The sequence below is a fragment of the Microcebus murinus genome, chromosome 10 (assembly GCF_040939455.1).
Source record: "Microcebus murinus isolate Inina chromosome 10, M.murinus_Inina_mat1.0, whole genome shotgun sequence".
Classification (NCBI taxonomy): domain Eukaryota; kingdom Metazoa; phylum Chordata; class Mammalia; order Primates; family Cheirogaleidae; genus Microcebus; species Microcebus murinus.
The window spans coordinates 8,995,991-9,021,291 of record NC_134113.1 but is presented as its reverse complement, the minus strand read 5'-3'; the positions used below and the strand labels follow the sequence as shown (position 1 = coordinate 9,021,291).

Sequence of the window (25,301 nt, the reverse complement as noted above, 5' to 3'; positions counted from 1 at the left end):
GGGGCAGGACGGCCAGGCTGGGAGGGTCCTCAGGGCAGCTCACCGCAGCCTTCGGCGCCAGCACGGCAGACCCGGGCCTTATCCCGCGGGCAGCAGGTGCCGTAGAAGCGCTGTGGACAAGGGGGCCTCGACCAGCGCCGCCTGTTAGGAGGTCGCCCCGGCCACTGGGAGCAGAAGGGACTGGAGGGAGAGGCCGGGGCAGAGGAGCCGATGCGGACTGCAAATGCTGGCAGCCCCGGCCTGGCCCGGCAGGAGGCTGAGCTCTGAGGGCGTCGACCACGCCAGGTCCATCGCGGCAGTCGGGGCCTCACAGTGTGCCTCGTAGGCGCTCAATGAGTGCTTGTTTTATCGACGACTGGCACATCATTTAATTAGCCAGACGCCACAGGTGCAGAATGGCTGGGAAGGAGACCCTTCTCTGGAGCAGAGGGACGTGCGGGTCTGTGTTAGCGGGCCCGCTCTCCGGCAGTGACGTGGCTGTCTGCTCCTGTTCGTATGGGCCCTCCGCGGGCTCGAGGCGCTCCGTTTCCAGGGCAAGAACGTGGCTGAGCCTTTGCTCATCCACAGCACGGGTGAAAGGGGGTCCCCGGTGGGCGGACAGGTTTGAACCAGGCCTGAGATCTGGGACGCTTTCTCCCAGGGGAGCCGTGGGATGGGGTGGCCGGGTCTGCAGGAGGCCTCCAGGGCCACAGGCCTGTGTGGTTCCTGTGTTGCGCTCCTCTCCGTGGCCGGGCCCCGTGCTGGCCTGAGGAGCCAAATCCCACCTCACCCACTTGTACCCGCCCCCCGCCTTGAGGACTTCCCAGGCCAGCAGAGGACAGTGATAGGGACACACAGTTATACTTACACTGGCAGCTTGCATCCTGGTCTGCCTGGTACAATCCGGGTGGCCTTCATGGAGGAGGTGGCACCAGTGATGAGACTTCCTTCTCTCTCTGTCTCTCTCTCCATTCATCTATGGAACCTTACTGACCAGGCAAGGTGTGTAGCATAGATTGTGTGCATGGACCTGGGGCCAGCCTGCTGGGTTTGAACCCCTGCCTCCCACTCACTAGCTGTGTGACTCTGGGCAAGTGACATGACCTCTCAGTCTGTCTTTTCCTTCGAGGAATGGGGATAAAAGATGGTTCGCAGACTATTGCGAGGAGTAAGTGGGCGAAGTGCTTGAAACGCGGCAGCTCACGGTCAAGGCTTCACGTGCGTTTCGTTGTTCTGAGTCCCGTGGGGGACCTGGCCGGCCCTCCAGGTCCCGGGGGGGCAGACTTGGACACGCAGCCTGGTGACAGGTCACAGCCGCCCGCCCCTCAGGCTGGCCCGTGTGTGGAATCTGGGCCCCGCCTCACCCGCCCTCCCCACAGGTGGGCAACCTGGGCCTGCTCTTCATGCTGCTCTTCTTCATCTACGCCGCCCTGGGGGTGGAGCTCTTCGGGAAGCTGGGTGAGCGACTCCCGGGCGGATGGCCTTGGGGGGGGCCCGAGACCCCTCACCTGTCGCACCGGGGTCTCTATATTGGGGAGATGCCCCCACAGCCAGGCCCGTGGCGGGTGGCCCTCAGCTGCCCAGGCCGCTTTCTCGGTGTGGGAGGAGCTCCCGGGAGATGGTCCAGGCCTGTGTGCCGGACCCAGCTCGGAGCTCCCGGGGGGCTAGTGTCCCAGGGAACCTGCCCTCCCTGCCCCCGTGCCAGCGCCCGTCCTGAGCTGGCCCCGCAAGCAGAGAGGCAGGGCGAGGGCAGAGGGCGGCACAGCCCAGGCCCAGCTCAGCCCTGCAAGGTCAGCTCCAGAAAGCCAGGCTCCCTGGGGGCGGCCCCGGTCCCCCGTCCTGTCTCCCAGACACTGATTCTTGGGAGGGGAGAAGAGAGTGACCCGCTGAGTCTAAGCCCCAGCTGTGCCCCTCACTGGGCTGGGCGCAGTCCTCGTGCGCCCCCCGGGGCCGTGGGGGCTCCTGAGAGGAGGCGGAGGTGCCGGGTCAGGCAAGCCGTGCCCGTGGGCAGGGCTGACCCCTCTCCCCTTTCAGTGTGCAACGACGAGAACCCATGCGAGGGCATGAGCCGGCACGCCACCTTCGAGAACTTTGGCATGGCCTTCCTCACGCTCTTCCAGGTCTCCACCGGCGACAACTGGAACGGGATCATGAAGGTACTCGAGGCACGAGGGGGGAGGAAGGACTCAGGCGGGTTGCCGGACGAGCCTGGATGCTGGTCCTGCTGCTCAGGGCTCCCTCCCGTGCCCATACCTCCCTGCGCCCCACCTCCCTGCGCCCCACCTCCCTGCGCCCCACCTCCCTGCACCCCCACCTCCTGCGCCCCCACCTCCCTGCGCCCCACCTCCCTGCGCCCCACCTCCCTGCACCCCCACCTCCTGCGCCCCCACCTCCCTGCGCCCCCACCTCCCCACACCCCACTGCACGTGGAGGGGTGTGCAGGGCGCAGAGAGGTGGAAGGACCCACCTGGGACCCCGCAGCATGGTGAGGGGAGCTAAGGCCGGAACAGGCTCTCTGCCCACCACCACTGAATCCCCCACTGCTGCCGCGGATCAGTGCTGGGGTTCCAGGGGAGACAGAGGGGACTTGGGGCCTGGCAGGACTGCAGCCTGCCCAGGGCCGGGCCCTCAGGCGTCTGCTGCCCTGACGAGTCCCCAGCACAGGCGTCCTGTCTGCAGCCCACAGCCTGGCCTGGGCTGGGCAGGGAGGGCTCACAGAGGGCAGAGGGGAGGCCTCTGCTTGAGGCCCTTGGGGTGGAGGTGGCTTGCTGGAAATGGCCCCCAACAATCGGGGGTCCTCCGAGCAGGAAGCGGGGAGGCAGGGGGAGGAAAGCTGACCTCGGCCCCGAGGCAGGAGGGTGGGGGAAGCGTGCTGGGCTCTGCTGGGCTGGGCTGCGCTGGCACGAGACCAGGAAGCAAGGACAGGGTCTGGTCCAGGCGGCTTGGCCAAGCATGCACCCCTCCCCCGCCCAACCCGGCCCAGGGGCCCCTGAAGGAAGCCCCGACGCTTGGCGGGGTCAGTGGGCCCGAGAAGGGAGCAGAGGGCGCTGGGCCGAGGAAGGCAGATGCCACTGCAAGCCCACGTGGGCCGGGCAGCCAGGGCCACCTGGGGGGGGGTTGAGTCCCGGCCTCTCCCTCTGGCAGCCTCTGTTGCTCCTCTGTTGGGTCGGGCTGGGGGTCAGGGGAGGGGCCGGGCCGTCCTCACCGCCCCGCCCCGCGCAGGACACGCTGCGGGACTGCACCCACGACGAGCGCAGCTGCCTGAGCAGCCTGCAGTTCGTGTCGCCGCTGTACTTCGTCAGCTTCGTGCTCACCGCGCAGTTCGTGCTCATCAACGTGGTGGTGGCCGTGCTCATGAAGCACCTGGACGACAGCAACAAGGAGGCGCAGGAGGACGCCGAGATGGACGCCGAGATCGAGCTGGAGATGGCCCATGGCCTCGGCCCCAGCCCACGGCCGCCCTCCAGCTCCCCCGGGGCCCCTGGCCACGGGCCGGGCGGGCCGGGCTGCGGGGGCGACGCCGAGGGCCGCCGGTGCCGGCGCTGCTACTCGCCAGCCCAGGTGGGTGCGGCCGGACAGGTGCGGGGGTCGCCGAGGGCGGGCGCCTCGGGCTCGGGGGGCAGCCGGGCCGCCAGGCCTCGGACACAGACCTCGGCCTTTTCGGCACCCCCTGCTCAGACCCATGGAAGGGTGACCCTGTGACGAGGGTGTCGGTCCCAGGCCAGGGCCGCAGAGAACGGGGAGGGCAGCTGTGCCCCGCCCGCCCCGCAGTCCCGGGACCCAGCCGATAATCCCGCCTGTCCCCGCCCCGTCCCCGTCCGCCTAGGAGACCCTGTGGCTGGACAGCGTCTCTTTAATCATCAAGGACTCGCTGGAGGGAGAGCTGACCATCCTCGACAACCTGTCCGGCTCTGTCTTCCACCACTACGCCTCGCCCACCGGCCACCGGAAGTGCCACCATGACTCGCAAGAGGTGACGCAGCCCGGCAGGGGCCCGGTGGGGCCCAAGGGAAAAGGCTGGCCCTGGGCCACTGAGTCCAGGCTCCTGTGCCGTGGCCCAGAACACCGCGAGCCGGGTCCCAGCACTGTGCCGCCCGCGGCAGGTGCCCAGGAAGGGCGGCTGCTGGCAGGAAGCCCCGTGTGCTCTAGCGCAGCTGTGCCCTCCTGAGCCCTCCCCGGGGTGGCCTAGCCCCAGGGGCTGTCAGGGCGGGTCCAGCTCCCACTGGAGGTCTGAGCTGCTCCACTCCCCTGCCCTGCGGGGGCCGCATGTTCTCCAGGGTGTCTGTGCCCTGTGTCTCCCCTGCCTGTGGCACGCTGTGCAGGTGTCCACACGGGACCCCAGAGGGGTCAGACCCGGCCGGGCCTTGATGGGCGCTTGGTCTGGGGGCGAGTGGACACCGGTGGTATTCACAGCCCACGGCACCTCCCCTGCCCTTCGGCCCAGACAGCATGATGGGCCCGGCTTCCATCAGGGGTGGCCACTGTGTCACCGTCGTGTGTGCCCCAGCCGGGCCCCAGCACAGGGCGTATGTGCCATGCCTGCCCAGCCGGCCTGTGGACCTTTCTGACCTCGGCTCTGCATCTTTCAGGGGGCTAGGCCTGCCCCACCCCGGCCCCAGGGGTGACCCGAGGCCACCACCTCCCCCTGCAGGTGCAGCTGGCCGAGACGGAGGCCTTCTCCCTGAACTCAGACAGGTCCTCGTCCATCCTGCTGGGCGACGACCTGAGTCTCGAGGACCCCACGGCGTGCCCGCCTGGCCCCAAAGACAGCAAGGTGAGCAGCCTCGCGGGCCGGAGCAGGCAGGCGTATCTCTGCAGCCAGGCCCCTGCCCCCGCCCCGCAGCCAGGCCCCTGCTTCTTCCCCGTGCACATTTCAGCGTCACCAGCGTTGTGCTGGGCCTTCATCTCCTGCTGGTCAGATGAGGGCGTGAGGGCTCAGAGAGGTGGAGTGACGTATCTGAGGTCACACAGCGACAAGCCTGGTCACAGCGTCCCGTAGTCTCCACCGCTGCTCGTTGCTCTGGGAACATTTTATCCCTCCGGCGGGGTGGTCCCAGGCAGGCCCGCCCCACGGCGAGGGGAGGTGCGCGAGGCACAAGCGGCTCCCCTGCGCCTGCTGCGGTTTGCCCGCAGCTCAGGGTGTGACGGGCGCTTTGGCGCCTGCACGCGGGAGGAAATGGGGGTCCTGAGAAGTGAGGGGACTTGCCCACGACGCAGCCAGGAGTGACAGAGCGGGGAGGCTAGCCCGGGGCGGTCCCAGCCTCTGCCGCCCGCCCGTCAGCCTGAGGAGGCCCCTGTGCTGGTCTTAGGACTCGGGCGAGTCTGTCCGACTCGTGACCTCGGGCCAAGGCGTTCCTGCCCAGCCGGCTTGGCCCCGCTGCCTCCCAGGGCTGTCCTCCATCAGCTCAGGGAGGGCTCGTCGGGGGAAGATGTCCCCCCACCCGCCTCTCTGTGCCCCCCGCCCCCGACAGCTGACAGCTCCTGCACTCCCTGCACCCCCATCCTGCTCTCCTACCCAGGATGTCCAGGGGCACATTTTCTAGGGCCTGGTTGGGCTTAGGTGGGGTGCAGTCTGGTAAACTGAGGCCACGTGTTGTGCTGTGTATCATCGGGTACAGAGTGAGGGAGACCTCAGAGGGGAGTGACCAGGGGAACCACTGCCTGCCTGGGGCATCCCAGGGGGCTTCCCGCAGGGGGTGCGGGCCCTTTCACCTGGGCTTTGGAAGAAAGTGACGGCTGGCCAGGTGGAGGAGGCGAGAGGAAGGTCGTCCCAGCAGTGAGGGCAGCCTGAGCTCGGCACTGTGGAGCAGGGTGTGCAGGCAGCCATGGGAGCTCAGCCCCTGCCCCATCCTGCCGTCCTCCCTCCCTCTCCCTGCAGGGTGAGCCGGACCTACCTGAGCCCATGCGTGTGGGGGACCTGGGCGAATGCTTCTTCTCCTTGTCCACCACGGCCGTCTCATCGGGCCCGGAGAACTTCCTGTGTGAGATGGAAGCGATCCCGTTCAACCCCGTCCAGTCCTGGCTGAAACACGACAGCAGCCAAGGTGAGCGGTGGGAGCCCTAGCGGCTCCCCACAGCCCTGATCTTGGGCACCTGCGTCACAGGGAGGTGGTTGAGTTTTTCCTTATTATTTTTGCCCAGACCATTATATTTAGTCCAGAAAGAACCAGTGGCTGACAATAAGAGATAGACTCTCAGGCCTGATATAACAATGATAAAAGACCAAGACCCAAATAATACAGAGAGATGAGATAATTACAGCAGAAACTTCAGCTCAGGGAAGCTTCATGCGGAGCTTCCTAGGAGCCATGGTGAAAAGGGAAGCAGGCACACACAGCTCTCATTATCAAGCCAAAGGAGAGCTGCCAGATTATTGAGGCGTTTTGTAGAGCAGAATTTGAGTGGTGTTTGCCCCATACATCTTCACACAAGGTGGTGTTAAACATCAGAAAGCCGAGTATCTGCAACAGCCCTTTTGTAAAATGTCCTGACACTTAGACTTCGGCCCCACCCCCAGCGTCCTGTTTGTGCTTGGGCCCATAGCTAGGCTGTGGGCACGAGGGCAGGGGACTGAGCTGGCCTGTCCACCACTTGGGCTCACTTCTGCCTGTAGTCCTCTTGGAAGGTGACAGTCCTCCTAGAGGGTGACAGGAATTTGGCTTCATAGCTCTGGCTTGGGGAGGAAGTCAGAGTGATGAGTAGCCTAGCAGAAGAGGGAGCCCCAAGACCCAGAGCCCACCTGTGTACCCTCCTGGGACCCCTGCGTTGGGTACCTCCTGGGGGCTAGGGGTGTGGTGACTCTTCTGAGGACCCTCCCTAAAGCCGATGGCCTCTCAGCCAGACGTGGTGGCTGAGGCGCCGAGGCCTCAGACTTCCCCACCCAGAGGTCAGGGCACTGGGTCTGACCCAAGAGCCATTCTGATTGGGTGACATCTCATCCCCTTCGTTAACCATTTATTTACATTTTCCTTAAATAATAAGACGGTGTAAGATAGGAATCCCACCTGGGGACAATCCCGCCTGGGGACGTTCAGGCTGCCCAGCCGTCTTGGGTAACTTACATCTTCCCAGATTCCTTTACCCCACACTCATCCTGCAAGGCGCCGAGGGGACCGTGGCAGGGGCCACCCAAGACCTGCCCTGGCCCTCAGAGTCCCGCGCTTCGTCCTTGCCTCCCGCTGTCTCCCATCCAGCGAAACGCCTGCCCAGGGCTGGGACACCCCATCCGCCTGCTGTCACGAGGGCCCCCAGGCCTGGCTGGGCCCCTGGGTGTGAGGAGCTGAGGGCTGGCTGGTGGGCACCCACCGTGCGCCAGCTGCTGGGCTGGGTGCTGCTGTTCCTTCAGCTCATGTCCTCGAGGCGGCGTCGAGGTGGCGGCCTCAGGGCTTGAGCCCGGCTCCGCCTGACTCCAAAAGCTTTGCCTTTGCCGTGCTCCCAGGAATCACAGGGGGAAACTGAGGCTCAGAGAGAGGGACTTGCCCAGTTTGACAGGCAGCCCTTCCCTGCCTGCCCAGTGGGGACAGGTGCTCGGCCTGAGCCCCTCCCCCAACTCGGCCTCCCCCCTCCCCAGCACTGCCCCCGAGCCCCTTCTCCCCGGACGCCTCCAGCCCGCTCCTGCCCATGCCGGCCGAGTTCTTCCACCCCGCCATGCCTGCCAGCCAGAAAGGGCAGGAGAAAGGCACCCGCGCCGAGAGCCTCCCCAAGATCGCCCTGCAGGGCTCCTGGGCGTCCCTGCGGTCCCCGAGTGTCAACTGCGCCCTGCTCCGGCAGGTATGGGCACCTGCAGGCTCCAGAGAGAGGTCCTGGGGAGGGGAGGGGCGGGGAGGGTGGCCAGAGGCCCAGGGGCTGTGACTGCATGATGGTGCAGGGGCGTCGCAGATGGTGGGGGCTGAGGAGGGTCTGTGGGGTCTTGAGGGGAGGGGGAGGGTGTAGCAGGAGGCTTTGTGGGGTGACGGGGTGCTGGGAGGACACCTTGGGCGCTCTGGGTGGGTGTGGGTGGGGCTTGATTACTAGGGATGGAGCTGGAGGGCAGGCCTGGGCGGTGGAGGCCCGGCCTGCAGGGTCCCCTGTACTGGGTTGGCCAGGGCCACAGCCCTCAGGCCACCCCGGAGCACAGAGCAGCGTGGTGGGGGCTGGGCTGCAGGGCGCTCTTGTGATCATTTATTCATTTAGCGACTGCCCCCCCCCCCCCGTCACGTGCTGGCTGCGTGCAGGACTCAAACCCCTGCCTCCTGGGCTTGCAGCTCAGTGGTCACTGTGTGCGTGGCAGGGGTGCGGGAGGAGAGGCCAGGAACCACAATAAATGCCTGATGCCGAGGAAAGCCTCCCCCAGGGAGGGGCACAGGTGCTGACAGTTCAGTGGCGTGGCTGGGGGCTTCCTAAGGAAGCCGGGCACGTGCCAGGGCTGTGGGGCTGGGTGGGTGGCAACTGAGTGAGCAGGGGAGGTGAGGGGATGGGGCGAAGGGAGGCTGAAAGGGCCTGGGGTGGGGGGGCCGGAGCTCTCACTCTTGGGGAGCCAAGAGCCTGCTGCCAGGGGCAGGGCTGTCTGACTTGGGGGTGAGAAGGGTGGTGTCAGCTGTCCCCTGACATCCGGGGGATGGGCAGGGCAGGGAGCCAGGTCAGAGGCCGCTGCGGTGACCCCTGAGAGCGGGGCGTGGTGCAGGGGAGAAGCCATGCTCTGAGGGGAGCTCCGCAGGGACTGGGGTGCTGCATGCATACGCTGGGAAGGGTGGTGTCCCCGTCACTGGGACAGGCTGGGGACACGGATCCCCTCCTACTCCCCGCAGGCCACTGGCAGCGACACCTCGCTGGACGCCAGCCCCAGCAGCTCGGCGGGCAGCCTGCAGACCACGCTGGAGGACAGTCTGACCCTGAGCGACAGTCCCCGGCGCACCCTGGGGCCCCCGGCACCCACGCTGGGGCCCCGGGCCGGCCTGTCTCCAGCCACCCGGCGCCGCCTCAGCCTGCGGGGCCGGGGCCTGTTCAGCCTGCGCGGGCTGCGGGCGCACCAGCGCAGCCACAGCAGCGGCGGCTCCACCAGCCCGGGCTGCACGCACCACGACTCCATGGACCCCTCGGACGAGGAGGGCCGCGGCGGCGGGGGCGGCGGGGGCGCGGGCAGCGAGCACTCGGAGACGCTCAGCAGCCTGTCGCTCACCTCGCTCTTCTGCCCGCCGCCCCCGCCGCCGCCCGCCGGCCTCACGCCCGCCAGGAAGTTCAGCAGCACCAGCAGCCTGGCGGCCGGCCGCCCCGGCGCCCCCGCGGCCCCGCCCCGCGGCCTGGCACGGAGCCCCTCGTGGGCCACGGACCGCAGCAAGGACCCCCCAGGCCGGGCCCCTCGGGCCTTGGGCCTGGGCCCTACCGCGCCCGAGCCGCAGCCGCCCCCCGGGGAGCTGGAGCCCGGAGACACCGCGAGCAAGAGGAAGAGATGAGGGGCTGCCCGGCAGAGGCCAGCGCCAACCCGCCCGCCCCGTCTCACCTTCTTTTACCTCAGGAGCCAGGGAGCAGACAGCAATACTTGTCCACACCTGGGAGTTGCGCAGGGCAGCCGGCGCGGACAGGGAGACACGGAGGAGGGGCCGGGTCAGCTGAGGCTCAGCCGTGGCCCAGCCGTGCCCCTGCAGTGCATATACACACACATATGCAGATATATATATATACATAGACAGACATATATATATATTTATTTTTTTTACTGAGAGCTTATGACTTCCGGAAAGTGCTAGAGTTGGGGAGTGAGGGCCGGGCCCGGACAGGGGTTGTGTCTGACTCTTAAGACCCAGGCCGGCCACGGCAGCCATGGGTTTGCTGTTTCCCCGGGTTCAGAGTAGCTTGGAGAGGACCCTCAGGGGGGCCCTGTGGCCGGGAGCCAGGCCCAGAGGAAGAGGTGCAGTTCAGGGTGCATTCTGTTTTCCCTTTAAAGAAGAAATGCTGCTAAGATCCTGCATCGCCCCTCACGTTTCGGGGTGCCTGTCTTGTCATTCCTGACCGTCTCGTTGTTGCGAAGTCTTCTGTAGACACCCCAGAGCACACAATCTCTCTTAGTCAACCAGTTAGATGTCTCTCTTTAGAAAATCAGGGGTGAGTAGCTGTGTTTTCCTAGGGCAGGGGTGGAGATGGCGGGCAGCTGCAGGCTGGGCAGGGGCGCTGGCTCCAGCTCTGCGCCCTTCCGGGGGTGGGAGCTCTGCCCCAGGAAGGCAGAGCGCAGGGCCAGAGGCAGCAGGAGAGAGGGAGGGTGAAGGGCTTGAGCAGCATGGCACGCCTGGCGGGCCTAGGGCACCTGCCTGGGCTGTGCCCGGCCTGGCAGTCAGGTGCTCGGTTCCTTGCTGCCTTTGGCCCCAGCGTGGGCCCTGAGCTGTGGACATTCCCGTGCTACCCCGACCCTGAGCAGCTCTGCCCCTGCCCCAGTGGAGTTCAGGGTCCAGCAGGTGTGATAAGGTTCTAGGCAAGGGTGGGGGCACCTGGGCGCTGGGCCCAGCCCCGCCCCTGCCCCAGCTCCCTGAGCCCGGCCAGGTCACCTGCAGGCCACACCCTCTGACCCGTCTGCCTGTCCTTGGGCCTCCAGCTCTCATCTGGCACTGGCCTCCCAGACGGGTTCCAGACGGCTGTGTTTTATTTGAATAGTCATGCATTTATTTCAGTATTTATTAGGAAAAAAAATAATACATCGAACCCATAATTTCACAGAAATACTGCTTAAGTCAAGGCTCGGTTTTAAAAAGCGAGTGGACTTTTTCTTTCGAGTCAGTTTAAACCAAAAGATGGGGGATGTGTGGGGGCGTGGGGACGCGCAGACGTCACAGGGGTGGCGGGGGTGTGGGAGACGCTTGTGCTCCTGCGGTGGCCCGGGTCCCTTGCCTGTGCGGGGGTCTCCTCTGAGGCTGCGGCTGGGCCCTGAGAGGGGCCTCGTCCCTGTTCCCAGGCCCGGACTGAGAGAACTTGGCCAGACTGGCGGGGACCCTGGGCTGGGGCCCCGCAGCGATGGCCTGAGCTTTGTCTGTGCAAAGCCCTTCCCCTGAGAGGCAGGGAAGGGTCGCCAGGCCCGCTTCACTGCTGGGGAGACCGAGGCCAGCGGGATCCCTCAGGGCCCTGGCGGCGGAGGCGCGGCCACCGTGGTGCGCTGACGCCTACATGCTGGGCTGTGAAAACACAACCCCAGTGGGTCCAAGGTGGGCAGGTTCGCAGGGTCCAGCCCGGCCCGGGCCTCTGGTGGCACCATGTGGTTGGCGGGCGGGCAGGGTTGGCTCCTGAGCCCCTCTGAGCACCCCTCCTCACCGGAGAGCGGTGGTGCCGGCGAGCGCTGGCTCGGGGCTGGGCTGGAGGGCTTCCGTGCGGGGTCGGATGAGCCTGTGGGGCGCTGGGCCCACGTCTAGCACTGCCCCCTTTCCCTTATCGGGGGCGGAGACCCTTGTCCGTGGCAGAAGGGGGTGCGGGCAGGCCTGTCTGTTTCTCGCTGGCCGCAGCGTGGGCAGCTGGGAGGAGGCAGTCACGCGTGGTTCTCGAGGCAGCGTGCCGCTGGAGGGCGTGCGTGCGTGCCGGGGCGTTCTAGGTGGCGGGGCACGCGTGGCAGAGCCTCGTGGGCCCGACGGCAGGGGCGCCTAGGAGGTGGGAGCGGCCGGTGTGGGGGCACAGAAGCTTTGCCTGGGGGAGTTGAGGGAGATGGGGCTCGTCCCCAGAGGGCCCCAAATGCTGATCCCAGGCACTCGGCCTCGTTCCTGTGGGCCAAGGGACAGGGAACCAGGGAAGCCGAGACTTGCTGGTGAGGACAGCCGAAAAGGGAAGGGTTGGGCCAATGGCCCTTCCTGCCTCCCGAGTCCTGCAGCCTGGGGCCACGGGTTCAGGCCCATGCCTGTCCATCGCAAAAGCACAAGCCCACCCCAACCCCCCGGGCCGGCATGGGGAGAGAGGGGGTCCAGGTGCATCTGTCTGCGAGGCTCTGCAGGGTGATGGCTGGCAGGCGCCACGGCATCTGCACAGAGGGACCCAAGACCAGCCTGGGGCCGTGGCCTGCCCTGGCCAAACCTGCTTCTCCCCCCTGCCCTGCCTCCCGCCCCGGGCAGCCCCTCAGAGGAGTATGAAGCGTGCGCGGTGCCCGCCTGTCTGCCTGTGTTCCCCCAGACCCTGCCCTGGAGCCCTCCACCTCCAGGGCTACCGCCAGCCCCCTTTGCTGCATTGTGTAAGGGCTGGGGGTCGTAGAAGCTGCTCTTTAGCCCAGACACACATACTCTTTTTGTCTTTGTGCAATAATCAGTGTCCCTGGCAGAGCCGGGGCGAGCTGGGCCTGGGAAGAGGCAGAGGCTACCTCCTCCAGGAAGCCCTCGGCCTGCCCCGCGCCGTGACTACAGCACCCCCGGGCACTGTACAGTTTCTATGGTGTGAATGAGCTTCCCCCTAGTTGCTGATGGCGCTGGTACCTGCTGGCCCAGATGGCCTGGGTGTAGAGAAACCAGGCGGCAGCCACCACCAGTGTTGTTTTGAATAAAAACCCAGAAGCCTATTTAAGAACGTCTCTGTGTCTCTGCTGTTCCTTCCCCAGTGGGCGGGTGTCGAGCTGGGGCTCCTCCCGGGCGGTGGGGGGGATGTGGGGGGAGCAGAGCTCAGCAGGCCCAGTCCCCGGCCCTGCCTGCGGGGCTCGTCACCGTCCTCTCCTGCGTGTATCTACCCTCCTCTCCTGTTTTTCCCGCCCCACCCATCCCGTGAGTGCCCGACATCGACAGTTGTCTTTGCCTGGAGCACTGAACCCCAAAGCTGGGCAGTCGTGTGAGGGACACGCTGTGGCCACTTGCCAGCCCCCACCCCTGCCAGCCAACAGATTTGAGCAGGGACCCCCAGTGCTATGAGCAGTCCTACTTACGGTCAGGTCTCAGCTCGAATATTGCCTCCTCCGGGAAGCCTTCCAGGCTGCCCCGTGGCTTGGGCTGGTGTCCCCTTTGTCCCACAGCTCCCACTTCTCCTCCCACACCAGCCCTTCCTCCCCACACCCCTGTCTGTTTTCCAACTGGGTCCCCGTCAGACTGCTGGCTGGAAGACAGCGGCCGTGTTTGCTCCTCCCGGCCCAGAGCCTCAGCAAATGTCAGCTCCTGGCCGTGCTTTGGAAGCAGAAGGGATTTCAGAGACCGGTGACCCCTGCTCTGGTTCTCGGCCCGAGGAAACAGGCCGGGGCGGGCAGCGCGGCGCGCGCAGAGGCTGGGGTGACCGCACAGCACCGCCACCCCCGGAGCTCGCGGCCGCCGTCCTCTGGGGCGCCCCCGGGGAGCAAAGCCCTGATGCGTCTTCCGCTCTCACCCATTAATAATGGGATTAAAAGCAAGTTGCTGCCAAGGAGAGAGGCAGCCTTTAAAAAACATTTTAAGAGAACGAAAAACTTCAGCCATCAGCACTTTTTATTTAGACCTGAATTCATGAATTTTAACCAAATAAACAGAGGCATGTTAGGTATTAATATATGTACGATTATGCAAAACCACTATTATGGCTGTAATGAAAATTAGATTCTGACTCAGTGGTAGAGTTCCAGGAGGGAGGCATCCTCTGGTTTCTAGCGCTGTGACCTCGGATTGCCGTTGTCATGGTAACGGGGCTGCCATGGGGATCTGTGGCTGGGAGGCTGGCCCTGTGGGGAGGGCGGGGACAGGGGCAGTTCGGCTGTGTAGACCTGCAGGCCCGAGTCTGGGCTGGGCCAGTGGAATCTGGGTCTCCTGGGCAGAGGCCAGCCCGAGCCTCAGAGGAGAGGAGCTGGGTGGGCAGAAACAGCAGGTGCACAGTGTCCCCGCTCAGCCACATCTCCTGCTCCCCGCTGTACTGCCCCCAGGGAGGCACTCTGCCATCTTTATAGGAAACCTTAGCAGAGCACCCACTGGGTGCCAGGCCTGTGGCAGGCGCTGGGGACACAGCAGGCAAAGGTCCCTGTGCTCGTGGAGCCCGCACCTCAGAGCCGGAGGCAGAGCATAGACAAAAAGCAAACAGACACGTGAGCTGGGCCATTTCTGAGCCTGCCAGTGCCACGAAGGTAACAGGGCAGGCAAAGTGACCTGGGTGGTCCGGGGTGGCCTGGCTGGGGAGACCTGAGGGCCAGAGGGGAGAGCCCTGCTGAGGCAGTGGTGACCTCTTTCCAGATAAGGGACAGGAGGCTCAGAGGGCAGCAGCCAGATAAGATATGGACACAAGTTACATTTGAATTTCAGATAAACCATGAATAATTTTTTAGTGGAAGTAGGTCTCATGCAATATTCGGGACACATTACACTAAAATGTTATTTGTTGTTTACATCTGAGATTTAGATTTAACTGGGTGTCCTGTATTCTTTTCTGCTAAATTGGCAAGGGTGTCGGAGGGGAGGTGACCTGCCCAGGCCGTGAGTGGCAGGGCAGGGGTGGGCCAGGTTCTGCCCATTCACCCCCACACCCCTGCCCGGGTCCCCTGGGAGGCTGCTGGGGGCCCCCCCACCTTGCCCCTGCAGTGCCCTCTCACTCTGAGCCTTGGGGTGGGGGGATCGAGGTGAGACGCCATCCGATTCCCTGTCGCCGTTCACTGGCTCCCGTGGCTCCCTGCGCCGAGCGCTCCGGGCCCTGCGTGTGCTCGTCCTCACCCCCGGCCCAGCGCGACTGCATGGGCTGGCCACGCTGCCCTGCTCTGCCCTCCCTCCCCCGCCTCTTCCTTCCTCAGCCTCCGAGCCCCCACTCAGGCGTCACCATCTTGAGAAACTTTCCCACAAGTCCAGGTGGTCCCCACTTCCGATCACTCTCCGCTCCTCACTTTAAAAATATCAGCCTTATTTGTCTTTATTGTGATCAAATACACATGACGTGAGATTTACCGTCTCAACCATTTTGAAGTGTACAGATCAGTAGTATATTAACATTCATAATGTGCAACCCTCACCACCATCCAGCTCCAGAACTTTTGTCCCAGACTGAAACTCTGTGCCCAATAAATACTCACTCTCCATCCTCTGGCCCCTGGCAGCCACCACCCCTCTGTTGTGTCTCTCTGCATTTGGCTGCTCTCGGTACCCCACAGGAGTGGAACCATAACAGTATTTGGTCTTCTGTGAGTGGCCTATTTCACCTAACATAATATTGTCCGGGTTCATCCACGTTGCAGCAGATGTCAGAATTCCTGCCTTTTTTAAGGCTGCGTAACATTTCACTGTGTGTCTAAACCACACCGTGATTCACTTTGTTGCAGTCACCTGTCGGCTGTTGTGAACAGTGCTGCTGTGAACATGGGTGCACAAATGCCTCTCTGAGTCCCACTGTCACTCTAGGGTGTGTCCCCAGCAGCGGGACTGCTGGGTCCTACGGTGAGCCACGGCGTTAATGTCTGCAGGGCCCGCCGTGCTGTCTCCATGACTGTCCCACATTCCCACCGCCGCGACTCGCGAGTATGTGAGCCTAGATTGGTACTTGTGTGTATTATATATAGATTTTCTTTTGCCTCCTGCATGTTTCTCTTTCCATTTTCCCTCCTCTCTTTTTAGCGCACTTTTGCCTGCTTGCCTCGGGGGACATCTGTGACTTGCGTTGTGTAGTCCTCAAGACTTCCTGACGTTTATCTCCAAAAGCCCAGGGGAGAACTTGGAGGGTTTGTAGAGAAGAGAGGAGAGGGCTCGCAGCAAGCAGGAGAGAGGGACTGGGTTCCGACCCCAAGAGCGGTGGCCATAGAGAGCACTGGCCTGGCCACAGTCCCCAGGGCCAAGCGCGGTCTGGAAGAAGGCAAGGCCGCCAGTCCAGGCAGGTTCAGCCCTTGGCCGCAGGGCTCACGGGCAGGACATTTGCCTCCAACGAGGGGACAATGCCTGAGGAAGCGAACCTCCGAGGGTTCGACCCCGAGGAATGACCACGCTGGTTTGTGGAGAGCAGAGAGGTGGCATTTGGGCTTCTCTGAGCTTGTGGGCTAAGCACTGTCCCGCCGTGTGGGGGGCTCACCGCGCACTCCCCAGCCGGCCACAGGCAGCTCCGGCCGCCTGCTCGTGGCCCAGGGTCTCCTTGGCTCCAGGCCCCCTGTGAGCAGAGGGTTCACGGCAGTGTGGTCGCTGCCTCCTGGAACCCGTGCCCTCGAATAGTCCCTCCCCGTGTATGCTGGACCTGGTCACTCCTTCCAGTGACAGAACGTGGCAAAAGTGATGGGATGCCACTTCTGAGAGGAGGTGACAGAAAACCGCTCCCATCCTGCCCTCTCTTGCTGCCATTGCTCTGGTGGAAACCGGCTGCCATGTGGTGTGCCGCCCTGCAGAGAAGGCCACGGGACAAGGAACCAAAGACGCCTCCCTCCGGCCGACGTCCAGCAAGGGACTGAGGCTCTCTGTCCAGCACCCTCGAGGGATGGAACCTGCCCTCAGCCCCTGAGCGAGCCTGGAAGCAAAGCTCTGCTGGTTGAGCCTCGAGACGACCCTGCAGCCTCAGCCGATGCCAGGGGGTCCACAGGGGCCGGGGGGGGGGCGGGGGAGGCCTGCAGGGCTGGAGGGGACCACAGGGCCAGAGGGGTCCACAGGGGCGGGGGGGGGGGGGCTGCAGGGCCGGCGTGCCTGGGCTGGGCCCGCATCAGCCTGGGGGAGGCTCAGAGGGGCAAGCGACCCCACCACAGCCCCTCAGTCAGGAGAGGCGCCAGGACTAGCCCTGAGCAGCCAGCTGCGGGTCCGAGCTCTTTCTGGCTGGATCCGCAGGTTTTAAGGAGTACGTAAGTGAGAATAAACTGCCCTTCCCAGACGCCTGCGGGCTCCTGGGCCTTCTTAACCGCTGATTAATGGCCTGGCCGAGCTCACAGCCTCCTGCCACTGTCTGATCCTAAAACCCGGAGGTGCTGCTCTGAAACCGGAGGCACAGAGAAGGAGCAGCTCCCCTCTGCCCTGCGGTGAGCGACCAAAATAGATCCCCTAGAGGTGGAGGTTGGAGGGCTGGTCCAGGCTTCAGGACCCGGGAGGTTGACAGGGGGGTGGTGGGCCACAGCCGGTTCCCCGGGGCCTTTGCCCGCGGCAGCCGTTCGGGGCTCTGGGTGGCTGTGGGTGCGACCTGGCCCCCAGCCCCCAGCGCAGGCCTCCTTCCCGCTAGGATGTGTGTCCTGGGGCGGGAGGGGGAGGAGATGGCCTCCCGGTCACTGCGGGCTGCGTGCTGAGGGAGCTCTCGGTTTGGAGGTGGGAAGGCAGTGCCAGAAGCTTCTGGGCTCTGCTGCCCCTCCACTTGGCCTGTGGGGAGGCCGGGCCTGGCCGGCACCCTGCACTTCCCGCAGAGCAGGGCGGGGGCGGGGCGGTCAGAGCCCGTGTAGACTTACCTGTCCTTGCAGGCTCATCCCACCCTGGCCGCAACTTTCCCGGTGCTGTGCACTCTTGGGCTGGCCCCATCGCCTCACTTTCCACGAGGGCCCCAGGACCTCCTGAGCCCCCTGAGCCTGGGGAGGGGGGGGTCATCCTGCTCTGCTCCGGGCCCTTCCTCTTATAAGGTCGCTGCTCCTGTCGTGGGCTGCACTCATGGCCTCAGCGAAGCTGCATCACCCCGATGCCGTACGCTGGCAATTTGCACTTCAACATACAAACCCGGGGGGACACAAACATTCAGTTCCCAACAGACTGACCATGAACTCTGGAAAGACAGGACTGTGGCCTCAGTGTCTGGGGCGCAGGAGGCCCTGGAAAGACTGCGGCCTGGCGGAGGAGGTTGGCAGCAGGTGGGGAGCGCGCTGCTGGTGCTGAGGGCTCCCAGGGACGGGGGCCACACAGCCACACACCTATACACACACCTATACACACACATACATATATACACATACACATATATACATACATATATACACACATATACATACATATAATCACAAACACTGATATATACACATATGCACACATATACACACAAATATACACATATGCGCACATATACACATACATATATTCACACACATATGCACATACAAACTGGATATATACACATATGCACACATATATGCATACACAAATATACACACATATATACACATATGCACACATATACACATATATACATACATATATTCACACACATACACATACACACTGATATATACACACATGCACACACAAATATACACACATATGCACACATAGATATATATACACATGCATATGTATACACACATACACATACACACATATATACACACATGCACACACATACACACACATATACACACATACAGCTGACCCCCCCATGCAGTCAAAAATCCACAGGTAACTCTTGACTCCTAATAAACGTAACTACTAATATGAAACAGAAGCAGTACTGATAACCCAGCAGTCAATTTTCACCTGTTTTGTATGTTATATATATTATATACTGTGTTCTTACAATGAAGTAAGCTAGAGAAAAGAAAATGTTACTAAGAAAATCACAAGGAGAAAATATATTTACTATCCAGTAAGTGGAAGTGGGTCATCACCCTCCTTGTCTGCAGTGAGTAGGCTGAGGGGGAGGGGGAGGGCGAGGAGGGGGAGATGGGGGAGGGGGAGGCGGCCGAGGAGGGGTTGGTCTTGCTGCCCTGGGGGTGGCAGAGGGGAAGGAAATCTGTGGAAGTCCTCTGCACAGTTAAACCCATGTTGTGTATACAAATGGGGCTCACGCGGTCGAGGGGGCTGACAAGTCCAAAGTCTGTAGTTCAGGGAAGGTTGGAAATTTGGGCGGGATTTTTATGGCACAGCCTAGAGGCAGAACGCAGTAGCCCCTGGAAGCCTCGGTGTTCACTCTTAAGGCCTCCAGCTGGCGGGAGGGGCGCGGAACACAGCCATCTGATGGCAGGTGCTAATCGTAACCACAAAATACCTTCACAGAAACACCCAGACTAGTGTTTGACCAAACACCTGGGCACGGCAGCCCAGCCAGCGTGACACGCAAATCACCCGGCGCAACTGGGCTCGGACCCACGCCCGCCCTTGCCAGCAGTGGTCTGTCTACTCCAAGAGTCTCTGCAGCTGCAGGCTGGTGGCACCTCTCTCCCTCGGCTGCTGCTGAGAGGCGCAGAGAAGGATGCACATGTTGGGCTCCTGGAGGGCCCGGACACCTGTCCTTCGGCCTGCCCTGTCACTGCAGTCCTGCGCTGGCAATCTCGCCACTGCAAGAAGCCAGTCCTGGGAGAAGAAACTCTGCAGTGAGCAGAGGTTTGGTGGCCTCTTGATGACAAGTTTGCACAGCGGGTGGCCTGAGGACTCCAGTGACTGCCAGGCAAGGCCTCATTAGGGCTGCAGAGATGAGGTTTTCTAGCTCAGGGCAGGTCTCGAAAGTCCTGCCACCCCTGGAGCGTTTCCAGTCTCCTGCCAGGTGAGACCGGGCTGCCCTCTGCAGTCCTGTCTGCTCCAGCGTGGGGCGAGGCCTGCCTGGTGCTCCTTCTTCAGTGCTCTGGACCACGTGGTTCCCGTGCCAGGCACAGCCCCTCCCAGACCCTGGAACCTCAGCTACAGGTACTGTTGCCTGAGAAACCACCGCCCCGTCCTCCAACCTGCGGCAGCCGTCACCCTCTTGTCCCAAGGCTTCCCGTGTGTGCCCGTGTGTCCCCACCCACCCAGGAAGAGCAGGGCCATGGCTCAGTCGTCTGGAGACCTGGTGGCCAGCACAGGGCCTGGCCCAGAGCACAATCGGCAGGAAGGGAAGGGGAACCTTTCTCAGCACCGTCTTCCCGTTTGCGATGTCAGTGAGCCAGCCCAGACAAACACCTTTGACATGGCTAAGCCTTGCAAAGACTCTGTGCGTAACACTAATCTGTGGGATCATCGTAGGTGAGACTTTAATTCTGGCAAAATTAATGGTGGGCCCGTACGAGTGAAGTGACGCCGGCCGCTGTAGCAGATCCACTCCTAAGTCCCAGTGGTTTCTCCTGCTCACGTGACGTCTGAAATGGTGGGCAGCTCTCTCCTAAGCAGGGATTAGGGACCCAGGCACACCAACCTGTGGCTCCGCTGTCCTCACCCTAGGCTTCCAAGGTCACTGGAGAAAGGGCAGTGCACGGAGGATCGTATGGGAGGTGCCCACCACCCAAGCCCATCCCGCTGGACAGAACGCAGACGAGTGGCCACGCTCAGCTGCAGGGCAGGCTCGAACCGTGGTCCCGCTGTGAGCCCCAAAGGAAGGAGAAATCACTGGGCGAGGAGTTTGACCCGTTCTGCTACAGCCAGATCTTCCTAGGGGTGGATCTTTCTTCTGCTACAAAACACCTAAAAAGCAAGATAAGTTACCATAAACTTCTTTATTTTATGCATAGATATATTTTCAAGGAAATAAGGAAAATTTCTGAGAGCTAGAAATGAAGAGGGAGCTGGCACCAGGACAGGAAGCAGATGCCCCCAGGCATGTGCCCACGATGGGAACCTAGGCCCTCGTGATTTAATGCTCTGCAGGGAAAAGGAGACACTGTCTAGACTGAGCTCACAGGAGGGCGGGAGTGGGAAGTGAGACCCTTTCTCAAGCTGTACCTTTAATGCAAGGGTGGGTTATAAAAAACACAACCTTCTAGCAAAGAATGATGAGAAGGACAGTCATTTGTCCTGGTGTTGGCAATAAATGAGGATAAAATCATTCCTTCCTGAGAATGTATCAGTTTAGGCTGATTTTCACTTGGGTTCCAATTTATAAGCTGCCCCATGCTAAGAAATTGACCCAAAGTGGTGTTAGGCTGGTGGACCTGGGCACACAGCCAGAGCCCCCAGCCAGGTCCTTCAGGGTCCCCCAGATCAGGCTCAGTCTCAAACCGCAAAACACAGGCGAAAACACCCCGCGATGAGCCGGAGTCAGCAGAAACCGTACGTGGGAAACTAGATCAAAAGGTGTTTGAATCATCAGAAATAGAATAAAAATAAGTTCAAAAATTTCAAAGAAATAAAACATTGAGGACATGGACAAGAAAAAACAGAGTAGGAAAGTGATCAGAAAGAGAAGAAAAAAAGCCAGATAGAACTTCTGGAAGTGAAAAAATGTGATAACGGAAACGGGAAACTCAGGGGCCGGGCTGCACGGCAGAGACCCGGTTCAGGAGGAATCAGGGAGCAGAGGAGGCACCGAGACAGTTACCAGGCCGGTGACGCAGGGCAGGGAGAAAAGACACCAAAAGTGCCCGGCGGAGGCCGAGGGGGAAGGCAGAGTCGGAAGAACGATGTGCAGCTACTTGGAGGATGAGAAAGGGAGAATGAGAAAGAGCCATTATTCCTAGAGATAATGGCCAAGGATTTTCCGGAACTGTCGAAATAAGACTTGAGTTGCAGTCCGGGCAGCACAGTGAAGGCCCAGGAAGGCGTTCAAAACAATCCGCACTGGGCCCCGTCCGGCGATGCGGAACAGCACGGAGGAGGTTGCACAGGAAGTCAGAGAGCAGAGACAAGCTACTTGCAGGCGGTTGCTGGACTGAAACTTCTCAACGGTGACAGTTGAGGCCAGAAGCCTAGAAAACAGTGTCATCAAATCCTACTGTCAACAAATAAAATAACCGCCCACCAGCATCCAGACACCTGTACTGAGCAAAAATATCTTTCAAGAACAAGATGAAGACATCTTCAGACAAAACTCAAGTGAGCGTAGAGCCTCATTGGAGCCGTTTCTAAAGGGAAATAATTCCAGAAGGAAGGTCCAACAGGCAGGACCAGGGGAGCAAAGAAATGGCTAAATGTGCTGGAAAATCTATTAATAAATAACACATTCACTTTGTAGAACAATTATATTAATAATCATGTCTCATTTGGGGAGATAAACCAGACCAAACGTCCACCACGATGTTAGTATTTCCCATGATGATTATTTTGATGTTTTTTTTGAGAAATACTAAATAACAAATTCTTTCAGGAATATTTTCTGCTTTGCTGATGCCCCAAGTACGCGCGTTGTCAACCTACAGGATGATGGAGCACCTTGACCGGAGCCCAGAAGTTAAGGCCCTGTCCCCCACGAAGAAATCACACATACACACACACACACACACACACACACACACACACACATGCACGCACGCATGCATGCACCTTTCCTTTTCTCCCTGACTTTGGCCGAAGGTTTGCTGAGCATTTTAGCAAGAGCCCACCGTGTGCCAGGCCTGGTGCTGGACTCTGGTCGGTCCTGCCGCCCTCTGCTCTGGACAATACGGGGGCCACCTCCACTCCTCCCCCCAGGCCCTGCCGCACTCTCCACGCCCCAAGGGAGGCCACGTCCTCCCTCCCACCGAAGCTGTCAGCTGCCTGGCAGGGGGATTAAGTGGAGCGCCACGGGCAATTGGTCCCAACACACTCAAGACGTCCTCGTTCCAGGAGAAGGCCCTGCTGACAGGAAAGGTGGCTGCGGAGCCTGCTGGTGGGATCCGAGCCCCAGCTGTCACCGGGAGAGGGGCGGTGCTGGGGGTGTTGGGGGCCTGGCTGCCCCCTCCAGCAGAGAGCTGGGGTCCTGGCGCTGCCCTAGAGGTGCCCAGAGCATTCAGGAGGGGGGGGCGCCTGGGGGTGCCCAGGGGGCTGATTTATGAGGCCAGATTAAGAAGACTGATGGCCTGTCCCTTAGCCAGGGAATGAGCCCCGCCGCAAACCTCTGAAGGGCACGTGGTGGGAGCGGGGGGTAGGGGACACCTGTGAAGACGGTTCAGGGGAGTAACAAGGACTATCGGGCTGATGCGGAGCCAGGCCGAGAAGCTGCCTTGGCTGCGAAGGCTGCCAGGCTGGCAGCAGTTGGGACAGGGCTGCTGGCTGCAACCACAGGACACCAGACTGGGCCAGGCGTGGGCGGGCGGGCGGATGACGGAATCGCATTCGGCCCCAGAGCACTGTCTGCAGCTGAAGTGGGCTGTGCCGGCGCCCCTCCCACCAGCCTGCGGTCCGTCCCGCCTGAGCGAGCACCTGCAGGCTGCCCGGCCAGGAGCAGCCAGCAGGGGTGACCACGGTTGAAGGAGGAAAGCAGCCTGGGCCCTCGCTCTCCTGGGTGACCTTCCTTAGCCTGGAGCCTGTGCCCGGCCCCCATGTCACAGGGGCCGCCTTCCGGCCACAGGTGCAGGCAGGGCAGGGTGCGCACAGCGGCTTTCTGCCTGGGATTCCTGAAGCAGGTTCTGGTTCTGCTCACGATCCCCAAGGCAAACGACAAGAGGGGATCTGTTTCCTGCCTGCTGAGCGACCTGCGGGGAAAGCACCGGGAGGCCAGGGGGGCGACCTCACCACTGTGCTCACAGGAGCACCTGGGAGCGGAGCTGCAGTCAGGCTGGGAGGCGGCGCAGCCCGACGCCGCTACACTGTCACGCGTGGGTGGTCTGAACTTTCCTAAACTAACGACCAGGCTGCGCAGAAACCGGGGTTCTCCCAGGCTTCGGATGCCACCCCCACGCAGGGCCCTGGCCATCGTGCCCACGCGAGCTTCCTCGCTGGAGGAAGCAGCCCCTGGACTCAGGCTCTGACTCAGCGGCCCGCCCTGGCGGGGCACAGGCTGTGCTGGGCGCGGTGCCCTTCCTGGAGGCGCGGGAGCCCGAGGAGCAGCGTGGGCTGCAGGGCCTGGCCCCGGGGCAGCTCTGTGCCGCGCGGCTCTCCTGAGCATCTGTGTGGGCCTCACGGCGCCCCAGGAGGCAGTGGTGTCTCCCCATTTCCCAGTCCGCAGGTGAGAGAGGAGAGGTGAAGCGCCTTGCCCAAGGCCACGCCGTTGTTCCGTGGGTTTGAGCCCAGGTCTGTCTGCCTCCTGGGCTCATGCCCTTACCCACTCCCTCCTGCTGCTCCCCTCACCTCTGCGGGTGGGTGGGCCGTTGGCGGGAGGGATCCAGGGAGCTGACATTATAAAGCTAAGGTCCAGCTTGGCCCTTAGGAGGGGCTTCTATATGTCACCTGCCTTCTGCAGACCAGCTTGTGCCATTTCCCCGGGGCCGCTGAGGCCCCTGGGCTGTAGGACAGGGCTGACGTCCCCGCACGCACACGGCTCTCCTAGGGCCGGCCCTGCCACCCTCACGCGGCGGCAACCTGCTCCGGTCTGTCTCCTCCGACAGTCTGTTCTGCCGTCCTGGACCCGATGGTCCTGGAGGTCCTGCAGCCGCCCTGTGCCCGCCCCACCGTCCCCGTGCCTACGCCATGCAGCCCCGCTGTGGCGCCTGTGTCTTTCCCCGGCAGAGAGCGGCCTCGGGAGCACAAAGTGCGCATCTGTGCGGTTTGTATCCCCCATGGAACGTGGCGCCTGGCAGACGGGGTGGGGGGCGGCAGAGCTCAGGCGCCAGCCCGGGTTCCTGGGGTTCCAGCGGCGGCCTCGCTCCTGCGGCCTTGCTCCTGCGGCCCCGCACAGATTTGTATTCCGGGAAGGCTTTGGAGAAAGTAATAAAAAAACGGGGCGGGGGGAACAAGATTTCTCATTAGTTTGAAAGATGGATGGGCCGCTGGTCTGTAATGAAGGAAGAGGATCACGTCCTGATTAAGTCCTGGCGCTCGGAGCCGGCCCGACCCCCACAGAGGTCCCAGGGTCGCCCAGCGTCAAACCCTAGGAGGCTGGCCTAGTTTGGGGGGCTTTGCAATTCCTCACCAGCCCAGGCCTGGCCTTCCCACTCGCAAAGCGAACTGGGAAGGAGGGGAGGGCACCTGTCGGAGGGGCCGTGTCTGCACCAGGCTTGTTGGGCTTGTGACTTTGTTTCCCTGGCCTCGGCGTCTGGCTGTGGGTTGGCCATCGTTGTCCTGCCTGCAGAGCGGCCCCAGGATGCTCAGCGCCAGCCGGGGCAGGCTCTCCCGGCAGCACCCGCCCTCCTCCCTGGTGACACCCCTCCCTGGTGTCACCCTGGTGACACCTGGTCATCTGGCGAGAGGCCAGCTGCCCGGGGCTGGTGCCCAGCTGAGCCGCTTCCCACAGTCCCTGCCGCCGGGCCACGCGTCCCCTGCTCAGGCTCCGCTGCAGTTTTAGCTGGAGGTGGGGAGCATCTCCGCAGGGCCCCGAGGAGTTGGACCATGTGAAGGGGGCCTGCGTGACCCAGCCCGGGTGGGCAGAGCCACTTCTCAGCCCAGAGACATCTTCGTCCTGGAGAAAGATCTAGAAGCACCTAATAAACAAGGTACAGACAGCTCAGATCCTTCCATGAGCAGCTTCTGCGGTGACACCAGCTACATAAAAAACGATAAGGGCCATTTATCCTCTGTCTTTGGAACATAAAAGCGGACTCTTAGGACTGCGGCTGTAATATGTTAATGGAATTTCTGCCACCTGGAGCTGACACGCAGCACCCTGGCTTTCAGAAGCAAGGCCTCTGGGGACAGCCTGTAGCTATCATTAGAGAAGGTTCTACATGCTCTTAAATTAATGACCAGGTTTAACAGCCGTGGGGCCTCTCCCTCCCTTGGGCTCTGAGTGTAGCGGCTTTCCCGGTCGCCTGTCGCCGCCCC

At 62.2% G+C, this 25,301-nt stretch overlaps 2 protein-coding genes across 2 annotated transcripts in view; one reads left to right on the top strand and one right to left on the bottom strand.

Moving 5' to 3' along the window:
* CACNA1I (calcium voltage-gated channel subunit alpha1 I) overlaps positions 1-10,748 on the top strand; it is a 109,083-nt gene extending 98,335 nt beyond the window's left edge. The window contains exons 30-37 of the mRNA XM_012741729.3: positions 1,359-1,437; positions 2,014-2,135; positions 3,202-3,540; positions 3,806-3,952; positions 4,631-4,753; positions 5,858-6,023; positions 7,550-7,749; positions 8,766-10,748. Of these exons, the coding sequence (XP_012597183.3) occupies positions 1,359-1,437; positions 2,014-2,135; positions 3,202-3,540; positions 3,806-3,952; positions 4,631-4,753; positions 5,858-6,023; positions 7,550-7,749; positions 8,766-9,410 (1,821 nt within the window). The 3' untranslated portion in view covers positions 9,411-10,748. The remainder of the gene's footprint in view (positions 1-1,358; positions 1,438-2,013; positions 2,136-3,201; positions 3,541-3,805; positions 3,953-4,630; positions 4,754-5,857; positions 6,024-7,549; positions 7,750-8,765) is intronic.
* The window catches only part of RPS19BP1 (ribosomal protein S19 binding protein 1), a 211,555-nt gene that overhangs the window by 122,545 nt on the left and 63,709 nt on the right, over positions 1-25,301 (bottom strand). The window lies entirely within an intron of this gene.